Here is a 23,866-nt window from a genome sequence, read left to right as displayed (position 1 = left end):
GGAAGCCCAGATAAAGAATAATAATATATGATAATTTGCATATCTTCTTTTACTGATTATTATGCAAATGTGGAAATGAGGAAACTACTTTTCCTTGTTCTGAGAGGTATTATTCATGTGTTCCATTGTGAGGGAGGGGGGAACATACACTTGTCTATAATTCTGACCATGATGACAAACTGGCCATTGGTAAGATCACTTTATCAACATCAAGTGACTCCTGATCAGAAAGGCTTTCCCTGGGCATCCTGTGCCAAAAGGCACTTCTCCCAAACCTTGTTTTTTAAAATGTGTTTCTCATCCATTTCCCTCTTTGTGGGCTGGGATCTAGCTAACTTTCTTTACTGTGTATCTGTGGTGCCTGTAGGGCTTCACTGGTGGCTCAGTCGGTGAAGAATCTGGCTGCAATGCAGGAGACCTGGGTTGGGAAGATCCCTTGGAGGAGGGCATGGCAACCCACTCCAGGATTCTCTTTCCTGGAGAGTCCCCATGAATAGAGGAGCCTGGCAGCTGCAGTTCATGGAGTCTCAAAGAATCGGATACAATTGAGTGACTAAGCAGTGCCTGTAACAGTACGTGGCTCACAGTAGGACTCCAGAAATGCTTGCTGAATAAATGAATCCGTCATCTCTGGCATTAAACTCGGTTTGGTTGATCTCACTGGGTAAGCAGATACCTTAGTCCCTTGTTAGCAGATACCTCAGTCCCTTGTTAGTCTTCCTTTCCGAAATTTAGGCCTTGGCCAAAGCAGAGGATTATTCTATAGCAAAGGACACGTGAGCATTGACATACACATGTACATATGTATTATACAGAGGGAAAAGAGAGAGACCTATGGGTCTGTGAATATAATACCTAAAGAAAATAGAATCAACCTAAAGAAGGTCATTTTCCCGTTATCCTCTGAAAAAGAACCGTACCCAGGGTAGCACTTGTGTTTCCTCGAAATTCATTCTTGCAAAGTCTCATGAGGAAACTCGACTTCCCCACTGCAGCGTCCCCGGCCAGCACAATCTTGTAAGCCTTCTGTGAGCTGGAAGATTTATGGCTTTCATCCACCATGTCTGTCTAGGGGAAGGAAGCCACAGTGGATGACAAAGGCAGTGCCCGCTTTCTTCCTAGTAAGTTATATGACATGAAAATGAAGAGTGTTCATGAAGAGAAGTGTCTCTGAAACCACATACCTGTGGTGAAAGTGCAGAGATGGGCTTTCTTGAGGAACTAATGATACTGCCTTCACTAGCAGATCCCGGGGGCTTCCAGTCCAGGATGGAAGCCACACCTTCTGAGCCATATGTCTCTTCATCCCTTATATCAGGAACCTGTATTTTTTTTTTTTTTTAAGTCAGTCATTAAAAAACAAAGAAAGTCTTTCATTACACATGTACATTGTGAAATAAAAAGAAGAAAAATATGCTGCTGAATCAACAGTCAGTGCTGTTAGGGAACAGAGTGGCCACAAAAGGAAATCTATTTTCCTTTTTCCCTAACTTGGTAGAGAAAAATGTTCTCCCAACTATGTTTCACATGTATAACCTTTAAAACAATGCCTGTGACAGATAAAGCTCAAACAGGGTGGGATATGTATTTCTGTGGAAGAAAGGAGAGCAGGCCTAGGACTTGAAGCAGTGACTTCAGGGCTTACGTCCGTGTCCGAAGCATCACCTCCAAAGCTCTCTTGCATGCCGTGCGACCTCTGGAATCCTCTCTGGTGCTTGTACTCCACCTCCGAGTCATATTCATTGGAATCCCGAAGGGTAGACAAGCCACTATCGAAGCAGCTCTCAGGCAGGCTGTCAACATCACAGTTCATCCTCTGCATGGGATCACAGAGGGCCAGCGAGTCACAGTCCTCATCCATGTAGGAAGAGCGGGATGATCTGGTAATAAAGGAGAGGACTGCTATACCTGAGGGCTAGTGATTCTCAAGATGACACAGCAATGGAATCAGAGAGCAATGCAATCAAGACCAATATTTTTGTTCTTACCAAGAGCTGTAATGTAGTCCAGGATTAAGCATCAGGGGAAATAAAAAACTCAAAGAAACAGTTCATTCTATGCAACAATCGATTAAGATAAAGACATTTAAGTCAAGTCAAACATTTAATTAAGGAAGTCATTTAAAAAAAATCACCTTCCTTATACAAAAAGAATCAGAATGTCCAGAATGTAAATGCAATCTCAAGTTGTGTTAACAAAAACGTATACAGAACATGGGAACATTTTTATTCTAATATGATCGGACCATATTCTGAACAGTGTGTTCATTTCTGGATAATATCTCTATTGTGACTTGAGACTTAAAACCCAACGGTCTGAGAAATGATTCAGTGCACTTGGCTGAAGTTGTAATTGTTTCTTCTCTCCTCAAATACTTGGAAGAGTTGACCCTAAGGGCCAAGTGATAAACTTTTCCGGGAGTCACATCTCTAATCGACATGGTGAAAACTGACAGGCAGTTAGACGTGTATGACCTGGACTGGTTTGGCATATGAGACAAGGTTTCTGCCACGAAGTGTTGACGTGTCTGCAAAGACTCTGATGGGGGGCGGGGGGGGCGTTTCCTAAGAAGGTGCCCCAGAGAAAAACTAGAAATCCTGACTTCGATGGGTCTTTCCACTTGGGAAATGCCAATATTTTATAAATGTATATTTTCTCAGTTTATTTTGCTTTTCCATTTGATTCCCATAAGTATCTAAGTTTATATTGAAAGAAAACAACTTATTTAGTCCCTACTACACATTGGGAACCATACTAGCCATTTGATATGATATCATCATAAAGAGGAAATGGGAAGGAAACATAGATCTCCAGATATGAGAAATATTCTCAAATGAATATTCTTAGACAAGAAAGGGTAATCTTTACAGAAATATATGCCATATAAACCTGAGAAGTCAAAAATATTTTGGTATCATAGCAAATGTTTAAAATTAACTAAAAAGGTAATTTAACCACCTAACTTTCTGTAAATATGTTGCTCAATAATAAAGTCTTTCTCCTGGGACAGGAATTTCACACAATATCTCAATCTGCTTAGCTAAATGTGTGTACATTTTTTTAATTTGTCTCATCTTTTATGAAACTCTCCTTCTGACACTGATTTTAGGTCAAGCTGTAAGGAACCTAAAGAAACCATTTCATTATAATATAATGAAAGATATAAAATATATATAAAAATCAGCTCCATGTTATGATTAGTCAGAACATTTTTTTTAACCTATTTGTATTTCTGATTAGGAATGACCGAGAAAAAAATCATGATTGAAAAGACACCTTCATACAGAATCTAAATTAAAAATATAGGTATAGATCAGACTTTCTCCAGAGAAGGCAATGGCACCCCACTCCAGTACTCTTGCCTGGAAAATCCCATGGACAGAGGAGCCTGGTAGGCTGCAGTCCATGGGTTGCTACGAGTCAGTCACGAGTGAGCGACTTCACTTTCACTTTTCACTTTCATGCACTGGAGAAGGAAACGGCAACCCACTCCAGTGTTCTTGCCTTGAGAATCCCAGGGACGGGGGAGCCTGGTGGGCTGCCGTCTATGGGGTCGCACAGACTTAGACACGACTGAAGCGACTTAGCAGCAGCAGCAGCAGCAGACTTTCTCAAACTCAACTTATATACATACCCTTTCAAAAGTAAACTAATCTTTCTGCCTGAAGAATATTTTCACTACAATTAAATATAAAAAAAATAACACGTTATTATATATTTGAGTTCTTAGAAAAAACACAAAACTAAAACAAGTATACAACTTAAAATCCAATAAGGATGCAAAAGCAATAAATAAAATTAAATTTACAAGATGCTTTTGATTAAAAAATTTTAATTGAAGTATAGTTGATGTACACTATTATATAAATTATAGGCACAGAATATAGTGATTCACAATTTCTCAAGGTTATATACTCCATTTATAGTTATTATAATATATTGGTTATATTCCCTGTTGTATAATATATCCTTATAGCTTTTTTTATGTCTAATACTTTGTACCTTTTACTACCTTATCCCTATATTGCTCCTTCCTCCTCTCCCCTCTAGTAGCTATTGGTTGGTTCTCTATATCTGTAAGCCTACTTTTTTGTTATATTCACTGCTGCTGCTGCCAAGTCACGTCAGTCGTGTCCGAGTCTGTGCGACCCCATAGACGGCAGCCCACCAGGCTCCCTTGTCCCTGGGATTCTCCAGGCAAGAACACTGGAGTGGGCTGCCGTTTCCTTCTCCAATGCATGAAAGTGGAAAGTGAAAGGAAGTTGCTTAGTCGTGTCCGACTCTTAGCGACCCCATGGACTGCAGCCTACCAGGCTCCTCCACGGGATTTTCCAGGCAAGAGTACTGGAGTGGGTCGCCAGTGCCTTCTCCAGTTATATTCACTAGTTTGTTGCATTTTTTTTTAGATTCCACATATAAGAGAAATCATACAGTATTTGTCTTTCTCTGTCTGATTTATTTCACTTAGCATAACGTCCTCCAAGTCTATCCATGTTGCTGCAAATGGCAAAAAATTTCAATCCTTTTTTTAAATGGATGAGTTGTATTTCACTGTATATATACACACTACTGCTACTGCTAAGTCACTTCAGTCGTGTCCGACTCTGTACGACCCCAGAGACGGCAGCCTACCAGGCTCCCCCGTCCCTGGGATTCTCCAGGCAAGAACACTGGAGTGGGTTGCCATTTCCTTCTCCAATGCATGAAAGTGAAAAGTGAAAGTGAAGTCACTCAGTCGTGTCCAACTCTTAGCGACCCCATGGACTGCAGCCTACCAGGCTCCCCCGTCCCTGGGATTCTCCAGGCAAGAACACTGGAGTGGGTTGCCGTTTCCTTTTCCAATGCATGAAAGAGAAAAGTGAAAGTGAAGTCACTCAGTCATGTCCAACTCTTAGCGACCCCATGGACTGCAGCCTACCAGGCTCCTCCGTCCATGGGATATTCCAGGCAAGAATACTGGAGTGGGGTGCCATTGCCTTCTCCGATATACACACTACACCCTTTTAATCCATTCATCTGCTGATGGACACTTAGGTTGCTTACATATTGTGGCTATTGTAATGCTACTATGAACACTGGGCTGTATGTATCTTTTAGAATTTTTTTTTTTTCAGATACATACCCAGACGTGGAATTGCTGGGTCATATCATTTATTATTTGTGTTCTTTTTGATGATACCCATTCTGACAGGTGTGAGGTAATATCTTATTGTGGTTTTGATTTGAATTTACCTGATAATTAGTGATGTTGAGCATCTTCTCATATGCCTATTGGCCACTGGCATCCTCTTTAGAAAAATGTCTATTCAGTTCTTCTGCCAATTTTTTAATTCAGTTGTTTGCTTTTTTGATTAAGTTGTATGAGTTGTTTATGTATATTAGATATTAACTCCTTATCGATTATATCATTTCCAAATATTTTCTGGCATTGAGTGGGTTGTCTTTGATTTTCTGATAGTTTCCTTTGCTGTGTAATAGCTTGTAAGTTTAATTAGGTCCCATTTGTTTGTTTTTGCTTTTATTTCCTTTGTTTTAGGAGACAGATACAAAAACTATTCTATGATTTATATCAGAGTGTTCTGCTTACATTTTCCTCTATGAGTTTTATGGACCTGATCTTACACGTAGGTCTTTAATCCATTTTGAGTTTATTTTTGTATATAGTGTTAGAGAATGTTCTAATTTCATTCTTTTACATAAAAGCTATCTGGTTTTCCCAGGACAGCTACTGAAGATACTGTGTTTTCTTCATTGGATATTCTTGCCTCCTTGTAATATATTTATTGACTGTAAGTGCATGGATTTATTTTTGGATTCTCTATCTTATTCCACTGATCTATATATGTGTCTGTTTTGATGACTGTAGCTTTGTAGCATAGTCTGAAGTCTGTGAGTATGATTCCTCCAGCTCTGATATTTGTTTTCAAGATGATGTTGGCTATTCAGGGTGCCCTGTGTTTCCACACAAATTAAAAAATTTTTTTTTCTAGTTCTGTGAAAAGTGCCTTTGGTATTTTGTTAAGGATTACACTGTTAGGGATTGCATTGACTGTAGATTGCACTGGTCATTTTAACAAAATTAATTCTTCTAATCCAGGAACACAGTATATGTTTCCACCTATTTGTCTCATCCTCAATTTCCTTCATTGGTGTCTTATAGCAGTAGTCCCCAGTCTTTTGGTACCAGGGACTGGTTTCATTGGAAGGCAATTTTCCCATGGACCAGGGTGGGAGATATGGTTTAAGGATGATTCAAGCACATTACATTTATTGTGCACTTTATTTCTATTTTGTGGCAACCCCAGGATATTTTTGCCTTGACTTTAGGGTTAGGGTTCACACTCCTATGAGAATCTAATGCCGCTGCTGACCTGACAGGAGGCAGAGCTCAGGCAGTAATGTGAGCGATGGGAGTGGCTATAAATACAGATGAAGCTTCACTTGCTCCCCTGCCACTCACCTCCTTTTGTGCAGCCTGGTTTCTAACAGGCTAGAGACTGGGGTTGGGGATCCCTGTATTATAGTTTTCCTAGACAAGTCTTTTACTTCCTTATGTAGGTTTATTTCTAGGTATTCTTATTCTTTTTGATGAGATGGTAATGAAAATATCTCAATTTCTGATAGTTTGGTGTTAGTGTATAAAAATGCAACAGGTTTCTGTTAAATTGATATAAAATTAATATATAAATTACAAATATACAAATTTGTATATATTATAAATTTGCAATATAAAAATTACATTAATTAAATTAATATACAAATTAATTTTGTATCCTGGAACTTTACCAAATTCATTGATGAACCTAACAGTTTTCCGGTAGCATCTTCAGGATTTTCTATGTATAGTTTCATGTCATCTGCAAACAGTGAATTTCACTTCTTCCTTTTCAATTTGAATTCCGTTTGTTTCTTTCTATTCTCTGAGTGTTGTGGATAGGACTCCCAAAATCATGCTGAATAAAAGTGGCAAGAGTGGGCATCCTTGCTTTGTTCCCGATTTTAGAGGAATGCTTTCAGTTTCATGTTGAGTATAGTATTAGCTGTGGGTCCATCATATATGGCCTTTATTATTTTGAGGTATGTTTCCTCTATGTCCACTTTTTGGAAAGTTTTTCAAATCATAAATGGATGCTGAATTTTGTCAAAGGCTTTTTCTTCATCTATTGAGATGATCATATCGTTTTCATTCTTCAACTTGTTAATGTGGTATATCACATTGAAACAGAAAAATCCTTGCATCCCTAGGACAAATTCTACTTGATCATGATGTATAATCATGTATGATCATGATGTATTGTTGGATCTGGTTTGCTAATATTTTGTTGAAGATTTTTTTGCATCTACATGTATCAGTGATATTGGCCTATAATTTTCTTTTTTAGTGATACTTTTGTCTGGTCTTGGTATCAGGGTGATGGGGGTCTCAGAGGATCAGTTTGGAAGTATTCCCTCCTCTGCAATTTTTTGGACTAATTTTAGAAAGATAATTGCTAACTCTTCTCTAAATGTTTGGCAGAATTCACCTCTGAAGCTATCTGGTCCTGGACTTTTGTTTGTTGGGAGTTTTAAGATTACTAATTCAATTTCATTACTGGTAATTGTTCTGTTCATATTTTCTATTTTTCCCTAGTTCATTCTTGGGAGACTGTACCTTTCTAAGAATTTGTCCATTTCTTTTAGGTTGTTCACATTATTGGCATATAGTTGTTTGTAGTAGTCTCTTATAACCCTTTGTATTTCTGTGGTGTTGGCTGTAACTTTTCTTTTTTCATTTCTGACTTTATTGATTTGGACCCTCTCTCTCTTTTTTTTTTTGATGAATCTGGCTAAAGGTTTATCAATTTTATCTTTTCAAAGAATCAGCTTTTAGTATCATTGATCTTTTCTATATCTTTTAGTTTCTATTTTATTTATTTCTGATCTTTATGATTTCTTTCCTTCTACTAACTTTGGGTTTTGTCTGTTCTTTCTCATTGCTTTAGGCGTAAGGGTAGGTTGTTTATTTGTGATTTTTGTTTCCTGAGGTAAGCTTATATTGTAGAACTGCTCGTAGAACTCGTAGAACTGCTTTAGCTGTGTCCCATAGGTTTGGATCATTATTTTTTAGTTTTCATTGACCTCTTGGTATTTTTTAATGTCCTCTTTGACTTTCTCAGTGATCCACTGGTTCTTTCATAGCATATTGCTTAGTCTCCCATGTGTTTGTGTTTCTTTACAGTTTTTTCTTGTAGTTGATTTCATCTCATTGTGTTGTGGTTAGAAAGATGTTTGATATGATTTCAGTTTTCTTAAATTTACTGAGGCTTGTTTTTGTGGCCCTTCATGTAGTCTATCCTGGCAAATGTGCCATGTACACTTGAAAGAATGTGTATTCTGCTACTTTTGGATGGAATGTTCTCTCTATATCAATTAAGTCCATCTGGTCTAATGTGTCATTTAAGGCCTATGTTTCCCTATTGATTTTCTATCTGAATGATCTGTTCATTGATGCGAGTTAAAGTCTCCCCCACTACTATTGGGTTACTGTTGATTTTTCCTTTTTTGTCCATTAATATTTGCTTATATACTTAGGTGCTTCTATGTTGGGTTATGGCAGAAAGTGAAGAGGAACTAAAAAGCCTCTTGATGAAAGTGAAAGTGGAGAGTGAAAAAGTTGGCTTAAAGCTCAACATTCAGAAAACGAAAATCATGGCATCCAGTCCCATCACTTCATGGGAAATAGATGGGGAAACAGTGGAAACAGTGTCAGACTTTATTTTTTTGGGCTCCAAAATCACTGCAGATGGTGACTGCAGCCATGAAATTAAAAGACGCTTACTCCTTAGAAGGAAAGTTATGACCAACCTAGATAGCATATTGAAAAGCAGAGACGTTACTTTGCCAACAAAGGTCCGTCTAGTCAAGGCTATGGTTTTTCCAGTGGTCATGTACAGATGTGAGAGTTGGAGTGTGAAGAAGGTTGAGCGCTGAAGAATTGATGCTTTTGAACTGTGGTTATGGAGAAGACTCTTGAGAGTCCCTTGGACTGCAAGGAGATCCAACCAGTCCATTCTGAAGGAGATCAGACCTGGGATTTCTTTGGAAGCAAGGATGCTAAAGCTGAAACTCCAGTACGTTGGCCACCTCATGCGAAGAATTGACTCATTGGAAAAGACTCTGATGCTGGGAGGGATTGGGGGCAGGAGGAGAAGGGGACGACAGAGGATGAGATGGCTGGATGGCATCACTGACTCGATGGACATGAGTCTGGGTGAACTCCGGGAATTGGTGATGGACAGGGAGGCCTGGCGTGCTGCGATTCATGGGGTTGCAAAGAGTCGGACACGACTGAGCGACTGAACTGAACTGAACTGATGTTGGGTTTAGATATACTTACAATTGTTATATCTTCTTGGATTCATCCCTTGATCATTATGTAGTATCCTTTTTCATCTTATGCTATGCTAAGTCACTTCAGTCGTGTCCGACTCTGTGTGACCCCATAGACAGCAGCCCACCAGGCTCCCCCATCCCTGGGATTCTCCAGGCAAGAACACTGGAGTAGGTTGCCATTTCCTTCTCCAGTGCATGAAAGTGGAAAGTGAAAGTGAAGTCGCTCAGTCGTGTCCAACTCTTAGCGACCCCATGGACTGCAGCCCACCAGGCTCCTCTGTCCGTGGGATTTTCCAGGCAAGAGTACTGGAGTGGGGTGCCATTGCCTTCTCCGTTTCATCTTATAACAGTCTTTATTTTAAAGTCTATTTTGTCTCATATAAGTATTGCTATTCCAGCTTTCTTTGGATTTTCATATGTATGGAAATCCTTTTCCCATCCCTTCACATTCAATCTGTGTGTGTCTCTAGATCTGAAGGGAGTCTCTTGTAGGCTACACATATATGGGTCTTGTTTTTATATCCAGTCACTCTATGTCTTTTGGTTGAAGTATTTAGTCCATTTACATTGTTGATGGGGTGATTTTAGCAGAAACTAATGTCTATGGCTGGGGATTTGTTATGTAAGTGAACGTCGAAATGTCTCTTGTCAGTAATGTTTGGGTAACAAAAGACATATAAATATGTCTCTGGTCAATAAAGTAATTATCAATGTGAAGAATCCTCCTGCCAAGCAGGAGACACGGGTTCTATTCCTGAGTCAGAAAGATCCCCTGGAGAAGGAAATGGCATGCCATTCCAGTATTCTTGCCTCAGAAATCCCATGGATGATGGAGCCTGGCAGGCTACAGAGCATGGGGTTGCAAAAGAGCTGGGACTAACTAAACAAACAAACAAAAACAATCTTATTGTCATTTAAACATTAATTTGGTCTTGTTTTGTAGGTATTTTTTCCCTTTCTTCTTCTTTTCTTTTCTCTTGTGATCTGATGACTAATAAGTTTTACATTAGCATCAAAAAGAAAATAAAATATTAACTTCCTATATCAAACTGTAACTCCCCCCTAAAGGAACATCAGTCTGGATCATGGTGGCCCTCTAGTGACTGTTCCAGGTTATGAGCACAGAAGTGCTATATTCCTGTCACTTGGAGGCAATGGGATATGATGACTTTGTCCCTTAGTCATATTGCTAAGGAGCTCTTTGTTTAGTACTACCAGCCTTATTCATGGTGCCCACTATTTTCAAAAATGAATCATGGTGAAATTTCTGAAATAATTTTCAGTAATCTAGCTTTTCCCTTATTTGCTTAGAACTGACCTTAAGCGTCAGTAAAGAAAAATAGCATCACACCCATATATTTTAAAAAGTAGTATCTACTTCTCAAAAACAGAAAAGCCAGATGCCTAGAGATACCATTAAATTGTTTTACTTCACAAATCAGTGAAAAAATTCTGATATTTGGATAAAATTTTATTAAAAGTGATCACCAATAACCTTTGAAAATAGACCTTCTGGAAAAGCTATCTGGCCATTTTGCTGTTGCCAAGATATTAGATGCATTATTCTTTAGCCCAAAAGTTCTCAAATGAAAAGGGAAGGAACATAAAATATGAAAGTGGCATCAGAAGTGGAGGGCCAGAGATCGACAGTTTATGCACTCACTTCTACCATCAAACTTGATACACTACAAAATGAGCCTTCTAAGTAGCAACACTGGACACGTGTGGTAAATCTCCTACATAGGAACCTTCAAGTTGTGAACTTTCAAAGATGTGAACATGCATTTCATCAACGTCAGGCGTGAGTGAAATTGCCCTCCATCTCCTATTGCTGACAATCCTTCAGCTCTACCATCTCCCACCTCCTCTCCTATCTCCATTCAGTAACTCTTCTTACCTGTTCACTCACTGCCAGCCCCTGTATGCCAGCTGCTGTACTTACTACTGTACTTTCCAAGGTACTGGACTGTAAGATTAAAAATGTTCTCTTTATTTTTTGAGTTTACTTTTTATGTATTATTTATGTGAAAATATTATAAACCTATTACAATACAGTATTATAGAGCAGGTTGTATTAGTTGGGTACCTAGGCAAACATTGTTAGACTTATGAACAAACTAGACTTGTGAATGTGCTCTTGGAATGGAACTCATTTGTATGTAGGATATTTATTATATATGTACACACATGTATACACAAATACAACCTTTTAGTTTTCATTGCTAGATCTCAAGTAATAGCAGGGCCAATATTTCACTTCATTTGATTAAAAACAGAGCTAAATTCTCACTTCTGGAAAGCCTCTGTGACTCCTTTTGTACATTAACTCATAAACATCTACTCTCTACATTTCTATTTGTTTTGAAAGTTTCCCTTTCCTTGAACATAGCTTGCATAATATATACTGAGCCGCTAAACATTTACAGATTGTTCCAAGAATCTTAACATCATACACCACAACATCCCATATGGTAGTTCCACTGGCTTTCCTGAAACACCTCTTACAAAGGGCACTTCTAAGAAATAAGACATAATAGGGATGATGTAAGGGTGAGCATACATAAAACCAAGTCATGATAACATCTTAAAGAAATCACTTTGGCCTCTCTGAAACATTCTAAAACACTTTAATCTTTACGTGTTTCATGTTTCAGAAATTCACAGAGAGTAGAAAATAAAAATTAGTGCCCCAAACGTACGCTTTTAATTTACCTCTAAGGAAATGTACTTTCCTTTTAACTTTGATCCAGAATTCAAACAAAAAGTTAAAAAGGTGTTAACATACCTGTCATAGCCCAGAGGTTGAGGAGAATGAAGATTAAATTTAGGACTGCTTCTAGAAACTGTATTCCCTGGTGAGATATTATTTATGCGCTGTAATACATAAAATACAGAAGTAATATTTTGTCATTCCATTTAAACATTTTCTATACATTTTAAAAACCTGTAGTACACTAATCTACTAATGTAATTGAGAGTTTGGTATCCTATATGAGAAAATGTAAGCACAGATATCAAGGGAAAAAGTGCAACAAATGCCCAAAGGACTCTCTCTCTTCATCTGAAGTCCAAACCATGCCATATAAGCCCTCAAGGGGCATCCTGGCTCCCAGATTTGCCAGGACCTTGCAGTACCAGCTTTGGATTAGTCTCTTCTCAAATCATCATTTGACTTAGTGACTGACTCATCCACACCCAAAGCTGTGGCACTGGAACCCCAACCTTGAAGCTGACCTCCAAAAGTCAGGGAAGAGGCTTTCTGGCTTTCTGGTTGGGAAAAGGTCCTCAAAATTCTAAATGGGCCTTAGCCTGTTTCTGTAGGAGGGTTTAAAAGCCCAAGGTTTCCACTCTGGTGATCTCATAACCACAGAGAACAACCAAAGAGTCTAAATAAACTCCTTGGCCAGAAGCACTCTCCCTCTTCTCTCTACAGGGAAATAGTTATTTGTACCTCCATGAGACATCTTACTTTTTATATTAGTGGTATCTGTGCACATCTTAATTCCTTGCGTGCGTGCAAAGTTGCTTCAGTCGTGTCCGACTCTTTGCAGCCCCATGGACTGTAGCCCACCAGGCTTCTCTGTCCATGGGATTCTCTAGGCAAGAATACTGGAGTGGGTTGCCATTTCCTCCTCCACGGAATCTTCCTGACCCAGTGATGGAACCCATGTCTCTTTTGTCTCCTGCCTGGGAAGCCCCCTTAAGTCCTTACCATACTACAAACTTTTCCAGGATCCAGGCCACATCTTTTATATCTTTCTCTGGTTTTCTGGAACATTGAACAAAGAGTTGGCAAACATCTACACATTATTCAGAGGAGTGGCATATTTTTTAATTTGGGAAAATGTTGCCTCCTTTTATTATATGAAATTGTTTTCTCATTCTTATAAGTTCTAAGACACGATTTTTTGATCAAAATACTCTACCACAAGAAAGAAGAAATTGCGTTGTAAAATTCTGTGGCCTACCAAGGCTCTGCTGAGCTTGCTGCAGCTGTTTTCAAGGGCACTCCTTAGGCCGTCGTTACTGTCATGCAGTTTCCTGTTAGCTGTTCTGCAGAGTAAATACATACAATAAAGAAGCAGATAAGAAAAGTATTAGTGGGATCAATGTCACCACTTTCTTTTCAGGCTGTGATGTTCAGAACATGGACCTATTACCTCTTGTAACTTTCTACCACTTCCCTTCAAATCTTCTAAACTGAGATGTTAATTCATTACTAGAAGTGCAATTTAACAATGTGTTAACTCTCTTCAAAGGTCTCCAGGCATTTTAGGAGTGAGTCAGTCATGCTGTGGAAACTGCTTCTCCTTCAGGGAGCTCCACTGTTAAGACAGGTTTGGTGCAGGCCTTTCTGTTCCCTAAAGGCCTGAAGCCAGCTTGCCCCACTTACTCTCTCTCCCCTCCATGCTGGGGGATACATCTGGTGTGTTCTGTCACACTTCTTTCTCCTGGTTCCTCCTACTTGTGGCCTGGTGCTATACTGCCAGGCCACAAGTAAACCAGTTAAAAGCTCCAATGTTACAGCTATATGCAAAAAAATGAAATTAGAACACCTCCTTACACCATACACAAAGAGAAACTTGAAATGGATTAAAGACCTAAATGTAAGACCAGAAACTATAAAACTCTTAGAGGAAAACATAGGTAGAGCACTTGATGACATAAATCAAAGCAAGATCCTCTATGACCCACTTCCTAGAATAATGGAAATAAAACAAAAGTAAGTAAGCGGGACCTAATTAAACTTAAAAGCTTTTGCACAACAAAGGAAACTATAAATAAGGTGAAAAGACAACCCTCAGAGAAAATGCTCATTTTCTCCCAAAGGAAACAACTGACAAAGGGTTAATTTCCAAAATATATAAGCAGCTCATACAACTCAATACCAGAAAAACAAACAACCCAATCAAAAAGTGGGAAAAAGATCTAAACAGACATTTCTCCAAAGAAGACATACAGATGGCTAACAAACACGTGAAAAGATGCTCAATACTGCTCATTTTAGGGGAAATGCAAATCAAAACTACAATGAGATATCACCTCACACTGGTCAGAATGGCCATCATCAAAAAGTCTACAAACAACAAATGCTGAAGAGGGTGTGGAAAAAAGGGAACCCTCTTGCACTGTTGGTGGGAATGTAAATTGATAAAGCCACTATGAAAGACAGTATGGTGATTTCTTTAAAAAACTAGGAATAAAACCACCATAAGACCCAGCAATCCCACTCCTAGGCATATACCCTGAGGAAACCAAAACTGAAAAAGACACATGTATCCCATTGTTCACTGTAGCACTATTTACAATAGCTAGAACATGGAAGCAACCTAGATGTCCATCAGCAGATGAATGGATAAAGAAATTTTGGTACATATACACAATGGAATATTTCTCAGCCATAAAAAAGAACACATTTGAACAGTTCTAATGAGGTGGATAAACCTAGAGCCTATTATACAGTGTGAAGTAAGTCAGAAAGTTAATATCGTATACTAACGCATATATGTTGAATCTAGAAAGATGGTACTGGATAATTTATCTACAGGGCAGCAATGGAGAAAGACATAGAGAACAGACTTATGGACATGGGGGGAGGGCAGGAGAGGGTGAGATGTATGGAGAGAGTAACATGGAAACTTACATTACCATATGTAAAACAGATAGCCAATGGGAATTTGCTATATGTCTCAGGGAACTCAAACAGGGTTCTGTAGCAACCTAGAGGGGAGGGATAGGAAGGGAGGTGGGAGGGAGGTTCAAGAGGAAAGGGACATATGTGTACCTTATGGCTGATTTATGTTGAGGTTAGACAGAAAACAACAAAATTCTGTAAAGCAATTATCCTTCAATTAAAAAATAAATTAATTTAAAAAAAGCTCCAATATTGACTCAGGATTCAAACCCCAACTCAGGCACTTACTTTCCATATATCTTACAGAAGCCATTTAAACAGCCAGAGCCTCAGCAACCTCTAAAATCAAATAGTCTCTGCCTTAGAGACCAGCTACTCTTTCCCTGCTTCAGGTTTATTCATCCTTCAGAACTCAATTCAATTGTTTCTTCCTCCAGAAACACTTTCTGGACCTTCCTGGATAGGAGAATGCCCTTATGAGATGCATGGCTCCCCTTGGCCCCCCTCTCTCCTTTGGCACGTTATATTTAGAAGTACTGATCAGGTTCCATCTTCTTCCTCTAGACTAGCCCATAAGGAAAGAGGCTGAGTGCCTCTCTGAGTGTCAGCTCCTGGTATACCTGAACCATAAAAGGTGCTAAATGAAAACCTGCTGAATAAATGAATAGATGAATTAACAGGATTTTTATAACATATCAACTCTATCAGTGCCACAGGTGAGGCTTCATAAGCATTTGTAATGGTGAAAAAAATCATCAAGCCTGACCTGACATTACCTGGGGGAAGTAAAACCAGAAGAAAATATTGCCTGGGAGAAAAGAGAGAAAGGGCGTCAGGGAAGAGGGAGGTTTTGTCAGTGAGGTCCTCAGAGAATGGATTCTGCAGCTTAGTTGCAGAGTTGACAGAGCAGGTGCAATATTTCCAAGAGATTTTAAAAAAAGAAGAAAAGCATACTGCTAACCAGGCACAATAGACTGAGCGAGAATGATCGTGTATGCCTGGTGATGTGACAAGCACTATGAGGGATGCCTGAGACCTCTCAGTGTGCCAAGCTGCACAGAAAGCTGATGAGGTCAGGGCTGTTGTTCTTTCCAGTATAATAAATCTATTATAAAGATGCGCTGGACATACCAACCTGATTTAAGAGGACTTCTAGAGAATTCTAATCTCGTTCCTGGATTGGAGGAGTTTATGTAGGATGAGCAGCATCAGAAAGCTAAACTGATGTGCTAAAGTCACCATATCAAGAAGGAACATGTGTGGCTCTCCGAACCCAGCCTCTGATATATGGCAACTCGTGTTATATGTGGCACATGTTTTACTAACAAAATGTAAGTTAAATGTAAGTGTGATGAGAAATATGAGAACTTACTGGAGTATTTCAATTTGCCTCTCAAGACTATTTCGATCTTCTGTGTATTCTCGGATTATTTCCAGATCCCTGTAAAATTACATTTTATGTTTGAATGAGCATTAGGTGTTCAGTCCTGCCTTACCTGTACCTACTCTCCCAGACTCCTTTCCACCTCTTCCAAAGTCCTGTGTCCTTGACCATGGTTTCTATCTCTCCATGCTCCTGCTCAGATTCCCTCAGCCCATTAGCAGCCTCTTCTCCCCTTTGAGCCACAAGCATACCCACACCTCTGCTTCCTCCTGCAAGGCTCTGCTTCCTCCATTCCCCTTTGCAGCATCCACAGCTCCTCCACCCCAGCCCACTGCCCTGGCTCTGTTCCTTACCGGGACTGAAACCCTGGTCTTCTACTAAGCCTGCTCTCCACAGGCGCTCACATTACCCATTCAACCCAACTCACTCTCTCACCTCTGACTCTTCTCTGCTCATTCCAAGCCTTACTGCTATTGCTGCTAAGTTGCTTCAGTCGTGTTCAACTCTGTGCGACCCCAGAGATGGCAGCCTACCAGGCTCCTCTGTCCCTGGGATTCTCCAGGCGAACACTGGAGTGGGTTGCCATTTCCTTCTCCAGTGCATGAAAGTGAAAAGTGAAAGTGAAGTCTCTTAGTCGTGTCCAACTCTTCGTGACCCCATGGACTGTAGCCCACGAGGTTCCTCCATCCATGGGATTTTCCAGGTAAGAGTACTGGAGTGCGGTGCCATCAAGCCTTACACAACCCCTGCTGCTGCTGCTGCTAAGTCGCTTTAGTCGTGTCCGACTCTGTGCGACCCCATAGATGGCAGCCCATCAGGCTCCCCTGTCCCTGGGATTCTCCAGGCAAGAACACTGGAGTGGGTTGCCATTTCCTTCTCCAATGCATGAAGGTGAAAAGTGAAAGTGAAGTAGCTCAGTCCTGTCCGACTCTGAGCGACCCCATGGACTACAGCCTACTGGGCTCCTCCGTCCACAGGATTTTCCAGGCAAGAGTACTGGAGTGGGGTGCCATCGCCTTCTCCGTACGCAACCCCAATCCCAGCTATATTAATACTCCTTTCTCATCTCTGTGCTCCCAGTCCTGCTGGCCCAATCCCAGCTATATTAATACTCCTTTCTCATCTCTGTGCTCCCAGTCCTGCTGGCCCTCCCCTCCCCACCCTAAGCCACAGAGGGATCCACAGAACTAGGCTTTCTCTGTTCACTATAAACTCATGCTCAGCAAGTCCTCTGTTGCTTTATTATGAAGCAGTCCTGGCCTTCTCCTTAAAATGTCCATTCAGAACATCAGCCACTTCCCTCCAGCCCCTATCCCACCCCAGCCCCATTTCTAAGCAGACAACCCCCATCACTATCTTTCCCAGACCCCAGGCTGTCAAATTTTGTCCCTAATAACTAACTTGCCCATTTACACTCTTGATAAAGCTACAAGTGTCCCAATTGTCTCTAGGAATTTAAGTTCCTTAGCCAAAAATTCTGGGACCTTTCATTACAGCCTTAAACTAGTTTTAAAACTTTTAAAATTTTTTAAACTTTTGCCTTTCCATTCAAAATATCTTTTTCTGTCCACTGGCCTGACCACTGTTGCCCAAACTAGTCATGTCCCTCCTTATGTCCTTGCCTCTGCTTTGGGTTTTGCCACACATGGAATGTCTCTGAGACTCTTTTTCCATCTGTAAAATGAGGATAAGGAAAGGTCCTATTGCATAGGAAACTGTGACTGAGTTAATGCTAATGAAGTACTAAAGACAGTGTCAGGCAGTTGTCAGTGGGACCTGTGTTACTTGTTGACAAGCTAACTCAAGTGTCTCTTCTTTAATAAAGTCTCCACCTTTCTGAACTAAAAGAACACTTTGTCTACCATCTCACGGCAATAAACGCAACGTGTGACACTGCTGGTGGTATTGTTTCTGACATTGTTGAGTTCTTATACTGTTTAACTCCGTAACCTTTTAGGTTTTAAGTTTCCCAACTAAATTTGAAGTTCTCAAAGAGCAGAGGCCACATCTTTTCTTTTTTTAAAATGTACTCCACACTCATAACTCCTTATCTAGCTCAGGGTGTATATAGTAAACACTTAATAAATGTATGACTGCTTTTCACTGTGCGTGGGCATGCTCAGTCATGTCTGATCCTTGCATCCTCATAGACTGTAGCTCACCAGGCTCCCCTTATCTATGGAATTTCCCAGGCAAGAATACTGAAGTGGGTTGCCATTTCTTACTTCGGGATCTTCCCGACTCAGGGACCGAACTCAGATCTCCTGCATTGGCGGGTGGATTTTACCACTGAGCCACCTGGGGAAGCTTTCCATTACAGGATCTTAATTCTGAATAAGGTTGGTGAAACAACAAACAAAACACAAGGTATTTTTCTCAAGTGTACATGTACTAGGGGATACATGCATATACATGCATATAGTCATGCATATAGATGCATTTTCATATTTACAATACTCCTATATAAATATATATAAATATCTATGTGTATCTTCCCTATGTATAATTACATGCCTTTGTGTGTACTAGATCCTATATTATTATGTGTGTGTTAGATCCTATATTATTAACACCATACTGCAAAACTAAAGCATAGTAAAAATAAAATGACTTGCCTATGTTGCAGGGCTGGAGTTTCTACCTTCAAAGCACCTCAGTTAGCACTGCCTCTTGATACTTTAGGTATATTCTTCTGCTCCCATTTAATTCAAACATTTCTAAGCCCTCCACTGTTCTGAGCAGTCAATAATTAAACTAATGAATCAGTTTGTTTTTTAAAAAATTAAAAACATAAGAATCACTAGATCTGACACTAAACATAAAATCTTTAGAAAGCAAAGAAAATAATAGCAAACTTAATAAATTAGCAAACTTAATAAATAAACTTAATAATAAACTTTATTTATTTTATTTATATAGTACCTTATTTATTTATTTATTTATATAGTACCTTATTACTATATAGCTAAGCTTCATTCACATGGATGTTACCTAAATAAACATTCCATTCAAACTACAAAGTAAAATGTGAAGTTTCATACCTTTCAGAATTCAGACTCTGATCAGCATAATCACTTTTCAAAGAATCTAATTCACTCTGAAGAAAGGCTATGTTTGTCTGTGCTTCTAAAAGATCTTTCTTAACTTTCTGATTTTCCTAGAGGAAAGGAACAGTGCAGGTCATTAGACTCAGAGTTTCTTCCACAGGGAGCCATGAAGTCAAGTACAGTTTAACTTTCCCACATGTCACTCTCACCCCTCCACTGTCTTCAAACCTTGGTGTTCAAAGAACTAATTATCAATTCAAGGTAATTTTAAATTTTAATAAAGTTTTAAAATGTCAAAATTAAATCCTCAAAGTTGTTGTTGTTGTTCTTCTTTTTTAAATACTTGGCCATTTGGTGCCAAACTACAACAGTAAGAGTTTATCATGATGATTCTTTAACATGTAATTGGTAAAACAATGTAGACCAAACATTTAAACATCTGCTTTACTTAATGAGAGCTGTGGAATTACTGATAGTGTGTGGAATTGACAGTATCTATTACCAGGTAGATGGGCTACTTTTCATAATACATCCTATTACCTAATATTATTAACTTTTATACTTAAAAATAAGCCTGTGTGGTTAGGAAATTTCTATATTTTTCTTAAAAACAAAAAAGAAAGAACAAAAAAAAAATCACTGGAAGTTTCTGGTTAAATATGGTAGACTGGGCACATGAACTAGTCTTCTTTCCCTTTTGAGACCCTATTAACATGAAATACCAAAGGAAATAAACTAATAAAAGAATGGAAGAGGGGCCAGTCAACAGCCAAGTGATCTAAAAACATTGCTGGAAAAAGGAAACTGGATGGCAATGCGCTGACAAAGGGAAGACAGAAGGGGAAAATGAGGTCCAGATGATAGGTGTTGAAGGTTCTGCTGTAGAGCAGAGCAGAGACAACTGGTCAGGCAGAAGCCCAGAGAGTGAGAAAGAGGGCTGAAAACAGAGATTAAAATTGTGTATTAAGTCATGCTGCCTCTCAAGCCCATACCTGCTCTTACTCTAGGAAAGAAGAGCAGAAAGCCAGAGCTGATTCCAAAGGCAACAAGTTATTTAAAAATAACTGAATGATTCCCCAAAGGAAAGCTACGCCTTCTCTTTGTACATATCCATGCCTCATGCATATGGTACCTGGGGTTCCACGTTTGACAGCCAGCTTCACATAGAGAGCTCCAAGCAGACTGTCTTTCAGAAGAGAGGCCCTGAAGTAAACAGATCTATTTTCCTAGCTGCACAGGAATCATACATTGGCTACCTGAAATGGTCAGAAATTCCAAGGTGACATTTGAGTAGCAAATTTAAAAAGCAATCAATCCAATAAGAATTGAAATCTCCTGGACTCCAAAACTTCTCCAATATTTTCAGGAGATGAAAAAACAAATTCCATGTACTGCAAAGAATAGATAGAAATTGCAAGGTATCAGGGATATGAAGATGGCAGAGTTTCTTTTTATAAGTAACCAAAAACCCCACCAAGAGAATCCAAGAGAAGTAAGCAACTCTTTAAAGTCATGATTCAAGCATAAAACCAACTAAGAGGTAGCAAAATCTGGAACTGGTAGTGCATAAATGGATCCTAACCACAAAGCTGGGGGACCTTCTCTTTTTGAGTGACACAGGGATAATAAGTGGAGAGAAATAAATGCAATTCTAGCTCATTCATGCTCACTTCTTGGCTCTGCAGGGGAGAATATTTAGATTCATAATAAAGGAAATATTCATTATTGGCTTTCAGTGTTTGAGTCAACCTAGAAACTAAAGAAAATAATGATGATGAAACAGATATAGATATTATCAATTCTGGGAACAGAAATACTAGAGATATTGTCAGCAGAAGATGGAAAGGGACAGCAAGAGGAAGGATAGGGCAATAAGACCTCATCTTACAAAGCTAGGGAAGCAGATCTGAGTTGATGTTATATGAATGCAGGGGTTAACTAATAAATGTTTAAAGGTCACATAATCATTGCTCTGAGTGAAAAATAAAAGCATTTACAATAGGTATTAGGTAACAGACTGAGGGAAAAGTCTGCCAAAAATGTAACACCTTTAGTCAGAGGTATTTCAAAGACTCTCTAACTGTAGTATTAATTTTTCTTTAAGTTTTTATTCCTGGAACACTGAAATCATAGCATGATTTTATTTAAGAAACAGTAGTCTAACAGGAAATACATTACTGAGAATGAAAAGGTAATTCTTACCATTGATAAATCATAAATTTGTTTCTTTAATGCAGCCACATCTTGTTTCTGACTTATGTGTTTTGATTGTTCTTCTAGCTGAAAGAGCAAGTAAAAGTTGAACATTTACAAATTCACTTTTAGTTGGTTCCACTAAATTTAGGAATATATTCACATTCAGATCTGGGAATTCTAAACGTCTTCAATTTTGAACATTATACAACCACATAAATCATTAAATTAGATGTAATCCATAAGAATTTGAAATTTTGCTTTAAATAATTAAAATCTTTGAAATGCAGGTTTATTTATTTTTTCCAAGTCGTACTTTTAAAAAATTTATTTATTTTAATTGGAGGCTAATTACTTTATAATATTATGGTAGTTTTTGCCATACATTGACATGAATCAGCCATGGGTGTACATGTGTCCCCCTGTTACAAACCCCCCTCCCACCTCCCTCCCCATCCCATCCCTCTGGGTTGTCCCAGTGCACCGGCTTTGAGTGCCCTGTTTCATGCATCGAACTTGGACTGGTCATCTATTTCACATATGGTAATATACGTGTTTCAATGCTATTTTCTCAAATCATCACACACTCGCCTTCTCCCAGAGTCTAAAACTCTGTTCTTTATATCTATGTCTCTTTTTTTGCTGTCTCGCATATAAGGTCATCGTTACCATCTTTCTAAATTCCATATATATGCGATAATATACTGTATTGGTGTTTTTCTTTCTGACTTACTTTACTCTGTATAAGAGGCTCCAGTTTCATCCACCTCATTAGAAATGACTCAAACGCGTTTTTTAATAGCTGAGTAATATTTCATTGTGTATATGTACCACAACTGTTTTATCCATTTATCTGCCGATGGACATCTAGGTTGCTTCCATGTCCTAGCTATTGTAAACAGTGCTGTGATGAACATTGGGGTACACGTGTCTCTTTCAACTCTGGTTTCTTTGGTGTGTATGCCCAGCAGTGGGATTGCTGGGTCATATGGCAGTTCTATTTCATTTTTTAAGGAATCTCCACACTGTTCTCCATAGTGGCTGTACTAGTTTGCATTCCCACCAACAGTGTAACAGGGTTCCCTTTTCTCCACACCCTCTCCAGCATTTATTGCTTGTAGACTTTTTGATAGCAGCCATTCTGATTAGCGTGAGATGGTACCTCATTGTGGTTTTGATTTGCATTTCTATGATAATGAGTGATGTTGAGCATCTTTTCATGTGTTTGTTAGCCATCTGTATGTCTTCTTTGGAGAAATGTCTGTTTAGTTCTTTGGCCCATTTTTTTGATTGGGTTGTTTATTTTTCTTGTATTGAGCTGCATGAGCTGCTTGTATATTTTTGAGATTAATTCTCTGTCAGTTGTTTCATTTGCTATTATTTTCTCCCATTCTGAAGGCTGTCTTTTCACCTTGCTTATAGTTTCCTTTGTTGTGCAAAAGCTTTTAAGTTTAATTAGGTCCCATTTGTTTATTTTTGCTTTTATTTCCAATACTCTGGGAGGTGGGTCCTAGAGGATCCTGCTGTGATTTATGTCAGAGAGTGTTCTGCCTGTTTTCCTCTAGGAGTTTTATAGTTTCTGGTCTTACATTTAGATCTTTAATCCATTTTTAGTTTATTTTTGTGTATGGTATTAGGAAGTGTTCTAGTTTCACTCTTTTACAAGTGGTTAACCAGTTTTCCCAGCACCACTTGTTAAAGAGATTGTCTTTTCTCCATTGTATATTCTTGCCTCTTTTGTCAAAAACAAAGGTGTCCATAGGTTTGTGGATTTATCTCTGGGCTTTCTATTTTGTTCCATTGATCTGTATTTCTGTCTTTGTGCCAGTACCATACTATCTTGATGACTGTAGCTTTGTAGTAACTTTGAAGTCAGGCAGGTTGATTCCTCCAGTGCCATTCTTCTTTTTAAGATTGCTTTTGCTATTCAAAAAAACACAAATTTTTGTGTTTAAATACAAATTGTGAAATTATTTGTTCTAGTTCTGTGAAAAATACCATTGGTAGCTTGATAGGGATTGCATTGAATATATAGATTGCTTTGGGTAATATACTCATTTTCACTATATTGATTCTTCCAATCCATGAACATGGTATGTTCTCCATCTATTTGTGTCCTCTTTGATTTCACCAGTGTTTTATAGTTTTATATATATAGGTCTTTTGTTTCTTTAGGTAGATATATTCCTAAGTATTTTATTCTTTTCATTGCAATGGTGAATGGAATTGTTTCCT

General features: G+C 38.8%; 1 protein-coding gene across 2 annotated transcripts in view; it reads right to left on the bottom strand.

Moving 5' to 3' along the window:
- RASEF (RAS and EF-hand domain containing) overlaps positions 1-23,866 on the bottom strand; it is an 88,577-nt gene that overhangs the window by 19,063 nt on the left and 45,648 nt on the right. The window contains exons 5-12 of one of the 2 annotated variants that reach the window (XM_070375424.1): positions 21,641-21,718; positions 19,433-19,548; positions 16,380-16,448; positions 13,341-13,425; positions 12,158-12,246; positions 1,646-1,880; positions 1,185-1,322; positions 921-1,068 (exon numbers count right to left, since the gene is read on the bottom strand). In XM_070375424.1, coding sequence (XP_070231525.1) covers positions 921-1,068; positions 1,185-1,322; positions 1,646-1,880; positions 12,158-12,246; positions 13,341-13,425; positions 16,380-16,448; positions 19,433-19,548; positions 21,641-21,718 — 958 coding nt within the window. The remainder of the gene's footprint in view (positions 1-920; positions 1,069-1,184; positions 1,323-1,645; positions 1,881-12,157; positions 12,247-13,340; positions 13,426-16,379; positions 16,449-19,432; positions 19,549-21,640; positions 21,719-23,866) is intronic. The other variant, XM_070375425.1, reaches the window with a different exon arrangement.

Source organism: Bos mutus, chromosome 8 (assembly GCF_027580195.1).
Source record: "Bos mutus isolate GX-2022 chromosome 8, NWIPB_WYAK_1.1, whole genome shotgun sequence".
Lineage (NCBI taxonomy): Eukaryota > Metazoa > Chordata > Mammalia > Artiodactyla > Bovidae > Bos > Bos mutus.
Note: the sequence above shows the minus strand (reverse complement) of the source record. Positions and strands in the feature narration are given on the sequence as shown.